At 44.5% G+C, this 13,121-nt stretch overlaps 2 protein-coding genes across 6 annotated transcripts in view; one reads left to right on the top strand and one right to left on the bottom strand.

Moving 5' to 3' along the window:
• The window catches only part of LOC142587053 (inositol polyphosphate multikinase-like), a 56,552-nt gene that overhangs the window by 18,579 nt on the left and 24,852 nt on the right, over positions 1–13,121 (top strand). The window lies entirely within an intron of this gene.
• LOC142587067 (vesicle-associated membrane protein 7-like) overlaps positions 5,864–13,121 on the bottom strand; it is a 46,281-nt gene continuing 39,023 nt past the window's right edge. The window contains exon 6 of one of the 4 annotated variants that reach the window (XM_075697959.1): positions 5,864–6,192. In XM_075697959.1, the coding sequence (XP_075554074.1) occupies positions 5,932–6,192 (261 nt within the window). In that variant the 3' untranslated portion in view covers positions 5,864–5,931. The remainder of the gene's footprint in view (positions 6,193–13,121) is intronic. The other 3 variants (XM_075697976.1, XM_075697970.1, XM_075697966.1) reach the window with 3 other exon arrangements.

Raw genomic sequence — 13,121 nt, forward strand, 5'->3', positions numbered from 1 at the left:
GTTTACGGCAGGAACCCGACGACGATGCTCGACGCCATGCTGCCCCACATCACTGACGAAGAGAATGTTGACGTCGCTAGCTATCTCCAGCGCGCCGAAGAAGCCCGACAGCTCGCCCGCCTACGGATCATGAACCAACAGAGGACTGACAGCCGACACTACAACCTCTGACGACGCTTCGTCGAGTACCAGCCTGGCGACCGTGTTTGGGTTTGGACCCCGATACGCCGACGAGGACTCAGTGAGAAACTACTTCGACCCTATTTCGAACCCTACAAGGTCATTCGACGTATTGGCGCACTGGACTATGAGGTCTGCCAGACGGAATCTCGCATTCACAGCGGCGCCGCGCATGATCTGAAGTGGTCCACATGGTGCGTCTGAAACCCTTTTACAGACGCTGACGAACTTCCTTATTTTGTTGTTTTCTTTGCTACGGGTGTTTTTCTTTATTACTTTCGTTTGTATGCAGCATCGGGTCGATGCTTATTAAGAGGGGGATATTGACATGTGTACTTATCTTTATCGGGCGACCACGTTTCACCGCCCAGCAAATGTTATCGCACGGCGCAGGACGCGCCTGCATGTATCCGAAGTTTCTGGAAAGTTATCGATGCTTCTATCCGCTGTCTGTTGTCGCCGAACCTTGTGTTATCTGATTTCATCACCTGACGCGAATGGTGTAGAACTTTGTGGAAGGCACGCGGGTCCCAGCGATTAGTCTGGAACATTCGACAACTGCTGTATAAAAGCGGACGCGCTTGACCCGCTGATAAGATTTTCGACGATCGCCGACCGTGTTCGCCGCTATCGTTGTGCTATAAGTGTAGCCTGTTTTTGTGGGCACAGGTTTGCCCAATAAAAGTTAGTTTTGTCTTTCACAGTATTGCTACTGTGTTCTTGAACATCACCACCACGTGACAATACGCTATAAGCTAGCGTGAAGTAAATAATTTACCTAGACGGTGTCACGTTGGTCCAATGTTCGTGCAGCTGAAGGAAAACAGTGAATTTACCAACAGAGTATAGAGGGCTTTAGCTTTAGTAATGTATTTACTATAGGATAGGTGAATATCGAAGTTTTGAATATGAATAGTTTGTGTCTAATATTTTATTCGTATTCGAAAATGAACTATTCGGTATTTTCGAATATCAAAACTAAGCAAATATTTCGCAACAAACGACTGTTCAGATCGGGTTACTGTTCTCCACCTGCTTAACAAAGTATAGCAAATTATAATTATCAGAAGTAAAACAGTGACAAGGTTTCTGACGCAATGCAGAAACCAGACCGGAAATACTACAAGTTTCGTTTTCGGTGTTGTGGAACCCGCCGTGGTTGCTGAGTGGCTATGGTGTTGGGCTGCTAAGCATGAGGTCGCGGGATTGAATCCCGGCCACGGCAGCCACATTTCGCTGGGGGCAAAATGCCAGAACACCCGTGTACTTAGATTTAGGCGCACATTAAAGAACCCCAGGTGGTCCAAGTTTTTGAAGTCCTGGGACACTACGGTGTCCCTCATAACCAGGTCTTAGTTTTGGCACGTAAAACCCCATAATATAATTTTTTTTTTCCGGTGGAAGTTTTGCGCTGTTTAATACTCCTAAGCTCAGATCTTGTATACATACATTTATACCCAAGACTGCATGGACGTGGGAACTGCTGTTGTTGCCGTAGCACCATTTGCAGTCCAACGCGTACATAATGCGGAGGTTGTGGATTCGGCTCTCACTGTCAGCAAGTTGAGTATTCCTCCATTTCCCATTAGCTTCTCATTCTTGCATTTCAATTAGAAACTACAAATAATTTATCCTATGCTTTCCGTTTCTTCATCACCTGTTGTTTTCATATGGTTCTGACTGACAAATATGTGCAAGCGTGCAAGTGTTCTTACAAAACAGGGCCCCTCGGTATTCCCTTCTTTTTGTCCAATACATGACAATCGGCTATATTGTGCTTATGGTTTGCTAATTAGTCTTTCTTGCAGCCTAGTCATAAAGGAGTTTTCTCTCTTACGTTATGAGTGATGTTTTTTTCTTGTAAGAGACTGTGTATTCTGTCTAGGGCACACAAATACCTCCTTAGCATTTTAGTTTCCTTTTCCCTAACTTCTGATATTTTTTCAACAACTATTTATTATGTGTTTTTGAGAAGTTCGTCAGTTTCAAATACCTTTCTTTCTTGGAAAGCTTCTTTGCTACCAGGCTTCAAGGTGTCAAGCGCCTATTCATGTAGTTCCTTGCGTGACTGTTCTGATATTGTGTTTAAAGCGATCTTAATTGTGCACGATAGTTGACTGTCTATTCAGTTTTGGAATGCATCATGTAACCGCGCAAACAACAAAGGACAGAGAAGGAAACACACACTGTCCCTTGTTGCTTGCGCGGTTACATGATGCATTCCAGTATCCCTGTTAAATATGTCTATTCAGTGCAAGTGTGTCCCTAATTATACTGAAACAAATATTCCTGCTACAAATATGTGCATCTGCGCTTGTCTGTTTGATATTCGATACTTACCGTTGTATTCGATTCATATTTGAAAAAGTTGATATTTGATCGTCTACCTATAATATTTACATACTGGCATATCACAGCTTAAATTTTTCATTATTCTCAGATTGAAAGGTTACAAATACAGCACGATTAAAAAGAACACTAGCAACATAGTTTTCCTAGCATGAAAATGCATTACTAGCCTGCGTATTATCCTTAAATTTTTTGTGCTTGTCGACATTCGTGGTAGCAGAACTAGATTCTGTAGAACGCTCTTGGCAGCATTTTGTTAACATGGCAATGACAATTACCCAAGCTTTGTAACAGCTAAATACCATATTTTCGCCTTTGATCTAGCTGAAAGCCACCGTGAAGTACTTGTTGGTTTTGAAGGGATGAGAAGCGGAAGCGATTTGTTCAGTCATGCGTGAACGAGCTAAGTCGTTGCGATATTTATTCTTTTACGCAGTTGATATGTCTTGTTCATCTGCTGTGTTCTAAGTCTGAACAGAAAATTTATTCCACTTGGTTTTGGTAAATTAGTTCTCTGACACGCTTGCCAAGCATCTACCAATTGAATGGATTTAGTGACACCACTGAACCCACAGCGCTTAAACGCTGCAGGTTCACAGGTTTTGTAATATTCAATTATATGTGCATTCAATAGGTTTTGTTAATAATTAAGAAACTTCAATTTTGTGACCACAATTTCAAGGCTATGGTGACCACTGTGCTGTGAAGCACTATCGCAATGTGAAGGTTACCAATGTGAAGGCAACTGTAGGTTCATCATGGTCCGGAGCCTATGCGTCGTACAGTGAGTTTCGGCCACTTGCATGTGGCTTTTGAATGTCGAAGCGCATTCTTGAAAGCCATTTTCCAAGCAATCTTCCTAACTTAGAAGTCGTTAAAATATTGCCAACTGCTCATTAAAGTCACTAAAAAAGTCGCTTATTGCTAAATAGCAAACTTTGTCGTAAACAGACAAAAATGTCGCAAAATCTAGTGTCAAAATCGCTAAAATGGCAACACTGATAAAATACCGATAACTTATAAAAGCAAATTTGATTTTTTGTTTTCAAAGATGGTTAGGTTAGATGGCCCCAACAAACACGGGATGTTACAAGTGATGGTAGATTAAACTTGTTTTGGACAGCCTAGCGATAGCTTTCTCAGCAGTGCAGGCTTGCAAGCCACGTCCCACAGGCGTCTCGCACCGCAAAGTATGAGTAATGGGTCATCTGCCACAGCATGTGGAAGCGAGGCCTGAAAACAGGGGGTACATAATAAATAAATTGTACCTATGTGAGCCCAATTCTGAGAGAGAACTTGGCCTCTGCTGTTGTTTTTGTTGTATTTGTGCAGCCGACAGTACCCACTTCCACAAGTGCGTGTGCATAGGGGGGCGGATAAATGGCTCACTTTTCCTTTTCAATTCTGACTGTGGGAGGAGGGGCACACCTCCCCCCAAACTGGTAGATACACCTGTGACGAGTATGGTATCACGCACGTACAGGCAAATATAAACACATCTCACTCGATGACCACAAGCACTCGCTGTCACGACACTGATGCGATGAAGACCGCAGGCAGCGAGAAGCGAATGCCTTGTGCTGCCTCAGTTTCACCGCGAGAACAGCTTTCAGGACCAAATAAGTGAAAGCAGTCTTGAAAGTTCTGGGAACCTCAATTGCACTATTGAGGTTCAGTTGCACTATTGAGAGACCAAGTAGCCCGAATCAATGTCTAGATCAAGACTTGACTACTGCAGACTTGCAGAGGTGGGGAAATTTACGAACTGTTACCGAGTAGACTCTGTGTTATATATATAAATACCAGTGATGAGTGCGCTGAAGAACCAATGTGGCCAAGACTCCACGTGCAGCTGGTGGAGAGGCCAGACCCCCATTATCAGTGCTTCAAGCCGCTTTCTATAGACACGAGTTATCTTGGTTGGGACTCTAGACACATATATTCCCGGATATCAAAAGTGTGTGTGTGTGTGTGTGTGGGAGGGGGGGGGAAATGACCTACTTTGCCTCCCCCCCCCTTGATATATACACCTATGATCTCAAGCCTGTTATATCCAAAATTAGGGTTGCGGTAAGTTGTGAAATGGTGGAACTATATCCTGCCGTCTAGTGTTTGATCATTGGAACTCAGAGACGATTGCAAAAACAATGAAAAAGAATTGGAATTAAAATAAATAAATAGGTAAATAGACGGATTTATGCTGTAATTGTACAACCACACTAGCGACATGGTGCCTTGCTGCCTGCTGTTTTCTGTACGCTGGCTGCCGAAAATTGGCAGTTTACCAACACTACAGTATACGCAAGCTCTACCCCCATGCAATGGCAAGATTTTCCTCTCAGCAAAAAAATGGGTCCAAACGATATTTTTGCTGTTTTGGCCGAGCATGTAGCAGCTGCCAATGACACTAGTATCGGGTGTTGTTTTTCGCACAAAACGATGGCCAACAAAATAAACTTGTTTCTTAATTTAATCTTTCATGACAAGTGATGTCTGCTGTTAACCTGTAGCACAAACGAGGGCTGCGATACAGGGAAAGAAAGTTAAACTCGGAGCCCACATCCGGCTGCCACCGGCACTGCATGTGAGACAGCTTGACTGCATCACGTACTCGGCAGTATGTACGCCACGAAGAGCAGCCTCTATTCTTTTTTGTGCGAATTGATGTGGTGAGGAATAAAGCATTCTCAAAACAATGCATGTTCTATTGCCGGTAGTTATTTTTTAAGGGCCGAAAGCTAAGGCTTCAAAGCTAAGCTGGTTAGGCCTAGCGGTAGCCTTGGCCACTGTGTCCTCTGTACTTGCTCAGCATCACGCTTGACTGCGATGGGTGGCTGCGAGCCTTTTCTGTGGTTGTCCCAAAAACTCTCCAACAGGGCATCGAGCAGCACACAGATGTGAGAAGCTTGAGGCTAATTTATTTGATTTTTAAGAAAAAGTGAATTTTCGCACATAATTTGCAAGAAACTGGAAAGAGTTGCATGCAGTGCTTTGCTGCATGCATGCATTGCCACAACAAAGTTCATGGTATATGCACCATCTGGATAAAATCATGTCTGTTTTAGCCTAAAGTCCGTTATAGCCAGGTTGGTTAAAAGCGGAATTCATTGCATAAATAATATAGGCAGACCAAATTGAGACCTTAAGAATGGTCTGTTATATCCGGAAATATGTTATATGTGAATCCATTATGAAGGGCATGGTCTAGTATAAGTAGCTTTCGTACTTCCCTTTCTTATCCATTTTCTCTCATATGCATCTCGGAAACATGGCTTTGTGAAGATAACATATTTGGATTTCCATTGTATCATTCAAAATACTGCTTCCATTCAAGAGATTATCATAGAGGTTCATCGATATTTATTTCCAGTGATGTCACTTACACTCGAGAGCGTGATATTTCTATACCCATTGCCATGGAGCAAGAATTCTTGAGGAGGCGAAACAGTGCTTGCTCGGGCGTCCCAATAAAGTCGCGGCGGAGGGCACGGTGCTGACGTGCCCTCTGTTGTGAGTCGGCTCACCGTGAAGGCAAAACGTACGCCGTGCGCTCTCCAAAGAGGCTCGCCGGTTCATAGATGTTGGCTGCTGATACATCACTAGCGCTTTACTTTTATGCATGAATGGCTGGGTTTCTTGCGCCTCTTCGCCGGCTCCAAATGCCTTGAAAAATGAAAGAAAAAAAGAATTCATGACTTGCTGCGTGATGTATTTTTTTAGAACGCCAAATCTGTAATGTATGTTTTTTAAAATGCAAGATTGATAAGTTAGGTATGATTTATTCCAGCAAATGACGGTACTTACCCTGTATGCCATTAGTTCATATTTAAATTCTTCTAACTTCTTCCCTGCCATGCCTTAAGTGATTGAAAGCATTGTTAATGATAATGTTGGGAACCGCTAACTCATGCAATAGCATCGCTTCAAGTGTCTGACGATCCGTAGGACACTGGTAAAAAAACAAAGTGCGCGGAATGCACTATGCCTAATTCTGTATCCTGTGGGTCAATTTTCACACTTAATGATTTATTTTCTTTGCTGCTGCTATCTAATTATATATACTGTGAGAAGGCAGCAAGTTTGTCCGGAGCTTCCTGATTGTTCACTTACCACCCTGCTGGTTGAAGTCTGTAATATTCTAGCACCAACCTATTGCTGTCTTAGTAATTGCGTCACAGCTTCCATTCGGAAGTCCTTATTCCATGCCAAGTATTGCACGAGCCCACAATTTCAATCATACATGGTTACTTGGAACTTTGAAGGTAATTACCTTTTCCCTGCAGGATAATGTCCACCATGTCTATTTATTGATTAAATCTGGGAAAATTTACAATATATGAGGCGATATCGCAATTTTTCTCATCGCCCAGATGTGACTTTATCGCGCCGCCTGTGCGCGCTGTCATGGCCTAGCAGATTTATGTCCTTAAATACTTCCTTCTCCGTGCCCATTGCACATTGTGAATCGGTGTGGATTTAACTAGACCATGCGGTTTTCTCCATTTATTCTAAAAATGTTGTATTGGGATGCATATAACGCTTGCCGTCATTCTGCTCAACTGAATTTGTGGTTCCTCTTGATATCATCTTTAAAAAGTTAGCTTCAGAAAATAAGCACACTCTGATAGTGGGTGACATTAACATCAGTTTCAGGTATTGGTAGTAGCCTTTTTGTAGCACACACAGACTGCGTCATTGCATTGGAGTATGAGCGACTCAACGTCTTCAACAAGGTTCCACTCGTGGAACGAAAATGCTTCTAGATTGCGTGTTGACTAACATCACCCCTACACCTAACTCAGGCATCATTAACGCTGACATTAGTGACCACTACCCTATTTTCGTCATTTTTAACTCTATGAACAAGTTAGATGGTACATGGCACATAATCAATGTCTTTGATAAGAATAAATTTATACATGACGTGAATAACATTGATTGGTCAGAACTTGATCAAATGCAAAACTCTGAGAATGCACTCGAAAGTTTTTGCAGTTTACTTAAGGAAGCCATGTCTTGAAGCACAATGAAGGTTAAATGTAAACGGTGATACGAAACACCTAGGCATCCATTGGTGACCTGTTAGGAATGGCCGGACGGGGTGGCAACGTGCCAGCTTTCAGCCCGCTGCACGTGTTCTTATCCAACTGGACGGGGCGCCATTCAGAGAACTGCGAATAAACCGGCAGCCACGTGGCGCGGGGTCAGCTCAGGAATGTGGTACTCGGCCGCGCCACCCGGGACAAAGCAGAGTTCTACGAAGCCCCTCTGACGTCGGCTCCGGACCTTTACACCTGTGTGTGTGTGCAGCACGTGTATGACAGCCCTCATCCTCCAAAAGGGCGGGTCATCTACGGTGACGTCGAACGGTGACGTTGAACGATGACTGGACGAACGTTTCCGTCCACTGGGAATCATGGGGGAATCAAGTGCTTGTAAGCAGCATTTGCCGGTGCTCGTTGTAGTGCTCGTCGTCGGGAGCTGAGTGCTCATTGTCATGCTAGAAATATACTCGTGAGCTGTGTGCTCGTAAGCTGTTTGCTGTACGTTAGTCTTGCGGGCTCCATATGGGAGTCACGCTGGACTGTCGATGTATGTCTTGTCTAAGATGTAAATAATGTAAATAAATCCTGTTCACCGAGTTCCTCTCTACGACCTTCAACTCCTTCAAATGGTGGCAGCAGCGAGGTCGTCCGACGACTCCTACATCTGGTTGACAGCGGTAGGATCGTCCGACGAATCCATTAACTGAATGGCAGCGGTGAGATCGGCTTACGGCTCCTAAATCGGCCTCCGACTCGGAGACAGCAACGGTAGCTGACGGACGTTGGCACATGGTGACCGACCGGCATCCTGATCAAGTTGGAGGCGACTTGGGATTGACCACCTCTTGCAACTGACTGGATACGGCGGGGAAGGACTGGTGATATGGTGCTGCTTCAGTGGGTAAGCGTTTGGTTTTGGCTGTAAGATTTACCAGGCTTCAATTTCTCTGTGTTTTTGAATTTGATTCGCTGGGGATCTTTTACTTGTAGTTTGATTTGTGTGGGTATCGCAGCAAGTATTGTGTGACAGCAGAGCCAAAGCTTAAAGTAGCGACCATGGTCCTAATGTGTTTGACGGGAGCTGACCTGTTGTGGTTGTGTGAAGAGCTCGAGGTAGACGTAGAGAAGGACTTGATGGAATCAGAAATTCGTAAGACCATTTTGCAAAGTGGCAATGATTTGAAACTCATCGAAAAACTAGGTAAACAAATTCTAAGCAAAAGACAGGAACAGGAATCAATTAGGCAAGAATGCCAAGAGCGCGAGCGAAAATGCCAAGAGCATGAGAAAAAACGGCAGGAGGTTGAAAAAGAAATTGCAGCAGTAAAGAAACAGATACAGGATTTGCAGCAGCTAAACGCAGGAAGTCAACAGCGGCTTGAGAAATCTGAAGGCTGGACGTAGCGAAAGTGTGAGGAAGTAGAATGCAGATTTTCGTCGAAAACCGAGAAAAGTAGTAGTACCTGTGAGAGTAGCAGCACGTTCTTAGGTGAACTCGAAGTGCTAGCAGCTAACGATGCCTTAGTAGCAACAGAGGCCGTTAAAGGCCAGAGTGAGAGCGACAAGGTGCTGTGCCAACAGAGGACTGTAGAAACAGCTAGGCCAGCTGCGAACAAATTGGCACAGTTACCACGCGTGTGCGTCACATCTCATGGTAGCGAGGTCGTTAGCGAGGTACAGAGTACTACGGACTTGACAGACACGAGCACCCATGTCGAGTCAGATCTCCATGCCGAAGAGAAGTGCCAGCTGGACGATGCAGCTGAGAGTAGTTCTCGGGATGGCGAGCTCCGTAGCTCACGAGAGAACAACTGCATTGTTCAGGGATCGGTGCGGCTCTCCGCCAGTCTAGGTAGCCAAGAGAGGAATGATTTAGTTAAGGATCATTCAGACTGCGGGTACATGTCGAGTCAGATCTCCATGCCGAAGAGAAGTGCCAGCTGGACGATGCAGCTGAGAGTAGTTCTCGGGATGGCGAGCTCCGTAGCTCACGAGAGAACAACTGCATTGTTCAGGGATCGGTGCGGCTCTCCGCCAGTCTAGGTAGCCAAGAGAGGAATGATTTAGTTAAGGATCATTCAGACTGCGGGTAAGAGACCCATCAGGGCCGGCGAGATGTGTAACGGCCAGCACGAGGCGCGAGATGACGGCATGAAAGAGAGTTCGAGGACAAAGCGCCGCAGAAAGAAGCGCCGAAAGGATCGGAATGCGGTGGCTAATGTAGCGAAGCCAAAGACGGCGACAGGCGCGAAAAGGCAGGGTGCGGAGAAAAGAAAGGTGCGGTCGTCACGGATGATGTTGACGCATCCTAAACGTTCAAGCCACAGGTCAAAGAGAGACCAAGAAGCATGTTCTGCGCGGACGCGGACAAAAGGCACGGGGCAGTTAAATTCCTCGTCGTTCCATCGTTCTTTTCGAAGCTCAGCGTGCAGTACGAAGAAGCGCAAGGTGGCAAGACGAGACCAGGTGGGGAGTAGTGACGCGGTCAATCGAGGTCATGATGAAAGCGGGGTGCCAGGACACAAATTGGCAGGGGACTGTAACGTCTTGGGGGAGCTGATAGTGAGTCAGCCCTTTTGTTGTTCCCCGGTAGCCAGAGTAGCTTTTGGACCGCGACCACCTCGGGTACGGCTCCAAGTATGAGTCAGTCGTAAGCAATCGGGAATGGGAGGCCAAGAGAGCTTCCGTGGAAGTAAAGCATGTTGTTTTGTTTTATTTTTGAGCACTCGGATAATTTTCGCGATTTAAGTTTCTTTCAATATGTAAGGTATGAGCTCTGTTTATGTTTTGTTTGAGAAGCTAGAGATTTAAAAGACGCGTTTTAAGTAAACATGTAGTTTCGCGAGGTGTTCATTAATAAGCAGATAGGCTTTCTTTTTTTTTGTGTGTGTGAGTAACCTGAGTGTCAAGGTTATCGTTAAGAGGCCTATGGTAACGTGCGTGCGTTTTAGTTAACCTTCTTTTTTTATATGTTTTTTTATTTTCTAAGGTTAACCGCGTAGGTTTTTAGTAAGTGCGTGATTTGCACTGAGAAGAGCTCTTAGTTCCTTTAGCGCGTGTCCTGTGTGGACGGAGGGAAGCAGAAGATTTATGACTGGGTTGCTCATGTGTGTCGAGGGCAGCCGTATTCTGACTTCTCTAGTACGCGTGCATAGAGCTAGTTAGTAAAAGACACATTTGTTCAAAGGTTCCTCTGTGTTGCGTAAGTTATACAAGTTTGGTTGTTTGTTTAAGGAACGTGTCCTGTGTGGATTAAAGGAACAAATGTGAGTAAGCGTCGCAAGTACGCGTTTGGAATAGAGACCACAAAGCTAGCGCAATTGTATTTACGTACCTATGGAGTTGGCCAGACGGTTCAGTGGCAACAGTACATGAGAAAAGTACGCCACTGTGATAGGTTAAGAACAGGCTGTTCGCGAAGTAAGGCTGCTTAAGTTATGTTTGGGTATTGGTGTTTGAGAGCCTTCAGTTTAATTCTGCGTAAACCTTTACTCTTGTGCAGCGTGACGGTCGGGTTTGGTCGAACTCAAGAGGAACGTGAACGCTCGCTTTGGCGGCACAAAATTATGGGGCAAAATTTGGGGTTCCCAGTTGAGTGACTTGCATTGAAATTTTGATAGGAAGCCTGGCAGGTTAACAGCTAATTTCAGGCGTTTGAACGCTGAGTGCGGTATTGTGTTGCCAGGATCGACTCTTCTGTGCCAGTTGTTGTGAGATGGTTGAAGGCATTCCAAGTACGCAGGGGTTGCAGAGAGCAAAGCCATCGTCTTGCTCGCCAGCCATTCTTTTCCTGCCCAGCGGTTGCCAGCACTGGCCAGGCGAGATTTTCCAGGCCATGGAGGAGCTGTTAGGAATGGCCGGACGGGGTGGCAACGTGCCAGCTTTCAGCCCGCTGCACGTGTTCCTATCCAACCGGACGGGGCGCCCTTCAGAGAACTGCGAATAAACCGGCAGCCACGTGGCGCGGGGTCAGCTCAGGAATGTGGTACTCGGCCGCACCACCCGGGACAAAGCAGAGTTCTACGAAGCCCCTCTGATGTCGGCTGCGGACCTTTACACCTGTGTGTGTGTGCGGCACGTGTATGACAGCCCTCATCCTCTAAAAGGGCGGGTCACCTACGGTGACGTCGAACGGTGACGTCAAACGATGACTGGACGAACGTTTCCGTCCACTGGGAATCAAGGGGGGATTAAGTGCTTATAAGCAGCGTTTGCCGGTGCTCGTTGTAGTGCTCGTCGTCGGGAGCTGAGTGTTCGTTGTCATGCTAGAAATGTACTCGTGACCTGTGTGCTCGTAAGCTGTTTGCTGTATGTTAGTCTTGCGGGCTCCATATGGGAGTCACGCTGGACTGTCGATGTATGTCTTCTCTAAGATGTAAATAATGTAAATAAATCCTGTTCACCGAGTTCCTCTCTACGACCTTCAACTCCTTCAAATGGTGGCAGTGGCGAGGTCGTCCGACGACTCCTACATCTGGTTGACAGCGGTAGGATCGTCCGACGAATCCATTAGACCAAAGAGCTGCTTGAAAGCATGCGTAAAAAAAAGATAATGTATATAACAAAACAAAGAAACAACTGTTCATGGTGACTTTGGCATTGAGATACAGAAGATATTGCAACATTATGAATTCTTTACTGGAAACCTACGAGAAGTTATTATGAAATAGAGTTTGTAAATTGTCAGAACCACTAAAATAAAAAAAAATTGACAGTTGCTCTTTGTGTTTCTAAAATGAAGATCATGTCAGTCTGCTATTTTTAAATGAATTATAATGCTGTTGCATTGAGGACCCACTTCCGATTGCTAGTGCTTTCAGCGACTTTTTGAAATTTACAGCCAACATAGCACAGCTGCTCAATGTAGCATGGATCGAGTTAATTACTTCTGTAACACCAGAATTAATAACCTTGAAGATATCTTGCCCAGCTTAGATGACATTCAATCATGCCATTTAAGAATTATGGCTCATTTGATCTCCATAACACTGGTCAATATAATTAATGTCATCTTTAAAACCGACATTTAATATAATTAATGTCGTCTTTAAAACCGACATTTTTCCTTGCATCCTTAAAAATATTGTTCATACCTGTTTTCAAGAAAGGTCAAAGCCCATTATTTCTAATTGCCATCTTATTTATCTCCCTTAATAGGCCTTCGAGCCATCCCTCAATAAATACATTTTATAATCATCATATATCTTCCACTAGCAAGATAATCGAGAAGCAATTTGTTAGTCGTTTGAATAATTACTTGGCCAAGTTTAATCTTTTGAACAGCTCCCAGTTTGGTTTTCGTTCTGGTAATTCAACTGACTTAGCTGTAATCTCATTAACAGACTATATTAAGAACACTATTGACAATGGGTTTATTGTTGGTTATTTTTTTTTAACTTCTCTAAACATTTTGAGACAGTTTATCTCAACATGTTGCTTAAAAATTTAAAAGCTTATGGATTAACAGGCCCTGTATTATCACCTTTAAGAAACTACTTGTCTAGCAGAAAACTTACTGTTTATTTATGAGCATGTTTTCAAACACTA

The sequence above is a fragment of the Dermacentor variabilis genome, chromosome 1 (assembly GCF_050947875.1).
Source record: "Dermacentor variabilis isolate Ectoservices chromosome 1, ASM5094787v1, whole genome shotgun sequence".
NCBI lineage: Eukaryota > Metazoa > Arthropoda > Arachnida > Ixodida > Ixodidae > Dermacentor > Dermacentor variabilis.